This window comes from Engraulis encrasicolus, chromosome 17 (assembly GCF_034702125.1).
Source record: "Engraulis encrasicolus isolate BLACKSEA-1 chromosome 17, IST_EnEncr_1.0, whole genome shotgun sequence".
Taxonomy (NCBI): domain Eukaryota; kingdom Metazoa; phylum Chordata; class Actinopteri; order Clupeiformes; family Engraulidae; genus Engraulis; species Engraulis encrasicolus.
In genome coordinates, this window is record NC_085873.1 from 51182775 (window position 1) to 51185274 (window position 2500).

A 2500-nucleotide genomic window follows, 5' to 3' on the forward strand; every position below is an offset into this window, starting at 1 on the left:
GTCTTAAGACCGTCTTACCGTTCCCTTGGATTTAGTGGTGAGCGTCGCTGTCGAGAGAGAGTTGAGTCGCTCTTACGAAGGACTTTGCTAACGACGATAGCAAAGACGCTTTTGAGAAACGGACTCCAGGCCGATACGTTGTTTGTTTAAATAAATTGGACAAGAGTGTGCGGTATCTCCCGTCTGAAGGGAACAAGTACCCGCTACCTGAAACCTAAAGGAAAAAAAGCTAAACAGAATCTGGTATGCCTTCCTATGGATTCCATTTTTGAGACAAGAGGAATAGCCTTTCCTGACATGAGTTCTCTGACTTTCCATTTCTAGTAATAAGCTCATTTTTCATCTCCTCTTGCGTTATAATATATAATTTTACCTTTCTCCTGGACTTCCAGCTGTTTCCTGCATCTGAGCTGGAACTCACAACTGCTCACACCCACAATAAAATTCCAGTTTCTACGGCTGTCTGCACATGTGCAACCCACAGTCATGTGTCCTCAAATTTTCCATACTACACCATTGCCAATACATTGTCCAACGTGTGACAGTTCTTCCCGCTAGTTTCTTTGATGTACAGTCAGGGGCGTGTGTCAAATGCGTGTATCTCTAACGTGTGTGTATGTATGTTTGTGCATTGTTGCAGGACGTAGGGGTGTGTGTGTGTGCGATGGTCCTCTTGTGTGTATCTCTAACGTGTGTGTGTGTTTGTGCTCTGTTGCAGGACGTAGGGGTGTGTGTGTGCGATGGGCCTCCTGTCGCTGCTGCTGCTGCTGCTGTCGCTAGGCAACGTGTGGCGTTGCCGGGGGCGACCGCTGGGTGTGGCTCACGAGCCGTCCGTCAACGTTGCGGTGGTGTTCGGAGGCTCCTCCTACCAGAGCGAGGTCAAGGGTCGTCTCAGCCGCGAGAACTTCCTGGACCTGCCGCTCGAGGTCAGTGTGTGTTTGTGTTCGCCTGTCTCTGATTGGCTAATCTGTCAGTTGCATTTCTCTCATTGGCTGACCTGACTGTCCCGCCCATTTAAACCATGTCAAGAATTTGTTGTCATTTTGTGTTGCCACTTTCCGTCAGGAAGGTCCAGTTAGTTCAGGGGTGGGGAACCTTTTTCATTCAAAGGGCCACTTCAGATTCATCTGAGGGCCGTGAAAGTCCTCCGAGGGCCGCATTATGAATCCAAACAAAGATTTGCCCCTGCACTTTAGGCCTATATTGAAGGCAGCCACCTTTAAATCAGACCCCACCTTCTCTAGGCCCCCTGCATATAACTTAATTGTATTGAAAATGTATTTTCTAAGTTTCCTTTACAAAATATGTCATATTTCATGTGAAGCTGCACAACATTAAATCTACATCGGGGGCCGGATAAAACGGCATCAAGGGCCGCAAACGGCCCACGAGACATAGGTTCCCCACGCCTGAGTTAGTTGGACTTAGAAAGTGGAGGCAATTGATGCTGTACGAAAATGTTGGTAGACCTCAGGGCCTGTTTCTGAAGAGCAGCCTCAGCATTTAACCATTCACTACAAGATCAATGTGTGACTTTAACTGACCTTGGGCTAAGTCCAGTCTTACTGTGGCATCCAACGAAATCTCCAGAGGGTTAACCCCCTAAATTATAAATAAGTGACTAATAAATTATGTTTTCAACTACAATCATTGCCATTTGTTTCTTGAGGCCATGTGATTTTACTATTCATTCATGCAGCATTGGTGCTGCCACTTTAAAACAAAATGTTTATTAAAAAAGACACCTGCAAGTTGCAGAATATCTTATTGTAAATGCTAGTGCCCGCTTCAGACTTCCGGCAAAATGTTGATAGAGTTGGTATTATTCAACAAAGCATCAATGTGTTCTTTGCTTGTTGACCAAGGTCTGGCTAAAGAAAGATAACAGTAAATTCTCGACTATGCCTTCATCTGTGGTGTTCTTGTGTGTTTATTTTGTGAAGTGTAGTGGAAGGTACGCACATGCAACAGGAAAGCATCAACAAGTGCCAAGTCCAAAATAGCATTTGTAGAAGAGGGGAATGATCTGCACACAGCTTGCAAAAGACTTAATTTATTAGGAGCAACGTTTCATTAATAGATCTTCTTCAGGCATCTCCGCCTGAAGATCTATGGTCGAAACGTTGCTCCCAATAAATTAAGTCTTTTCCCAGCAGTGTGCAGATCCTGCCCCTCTGTTTTTGTGAAGACCATTGAACTTAATCTGTGTATGAAATTTCCTATCAACCTTACTGTATTATCATGCCCACTAACCAGGGATGCAGCGATACCACGTTTTTGAAAACCGATACAAGTACGAGTACACTAATGTGTGTACTTGCCGATACCGAGTACCGATACCGATACCTTTTACCACCAAAATACAATGAAAATAAATGCATGGCCTTGTTTTTTTCCACCTGTGATATTTTTATTGTCCATTTCCATGTAGATTTAAATGTTAGTAAATGTATGAGGTGGCACTTTTTTTCCATGCTGCTTTCAAGTCCACAGAACGTGA

At 44.2% G+C, this 2500-nt stretch overlaps 1 protein-coding gene across 1 annotated transcript in view; it reads left to right on the forward strand.

The window, feature by feature from the left end:
- LOC134467100 (glutamate receptor ionotropic, NMDA 2C-like) overlaps nt 1-2500 on the forward strand; it is a 177630-nt gene that overhangs the window by 43918 nt on the left and 131212 nt on the right. Inside the window, exons 2-3 of the mRNA XM_063221021.1 lie at nt 719-721; nt 781-926. Of these exons, the coding sequence (XP_063077091.1) occupies nt 719-721; nt 781-926 (149 nt within the window). The remainder of the gene's footprint in view (nt 1-718; nt 722-780; nt 927-2500) is intronic.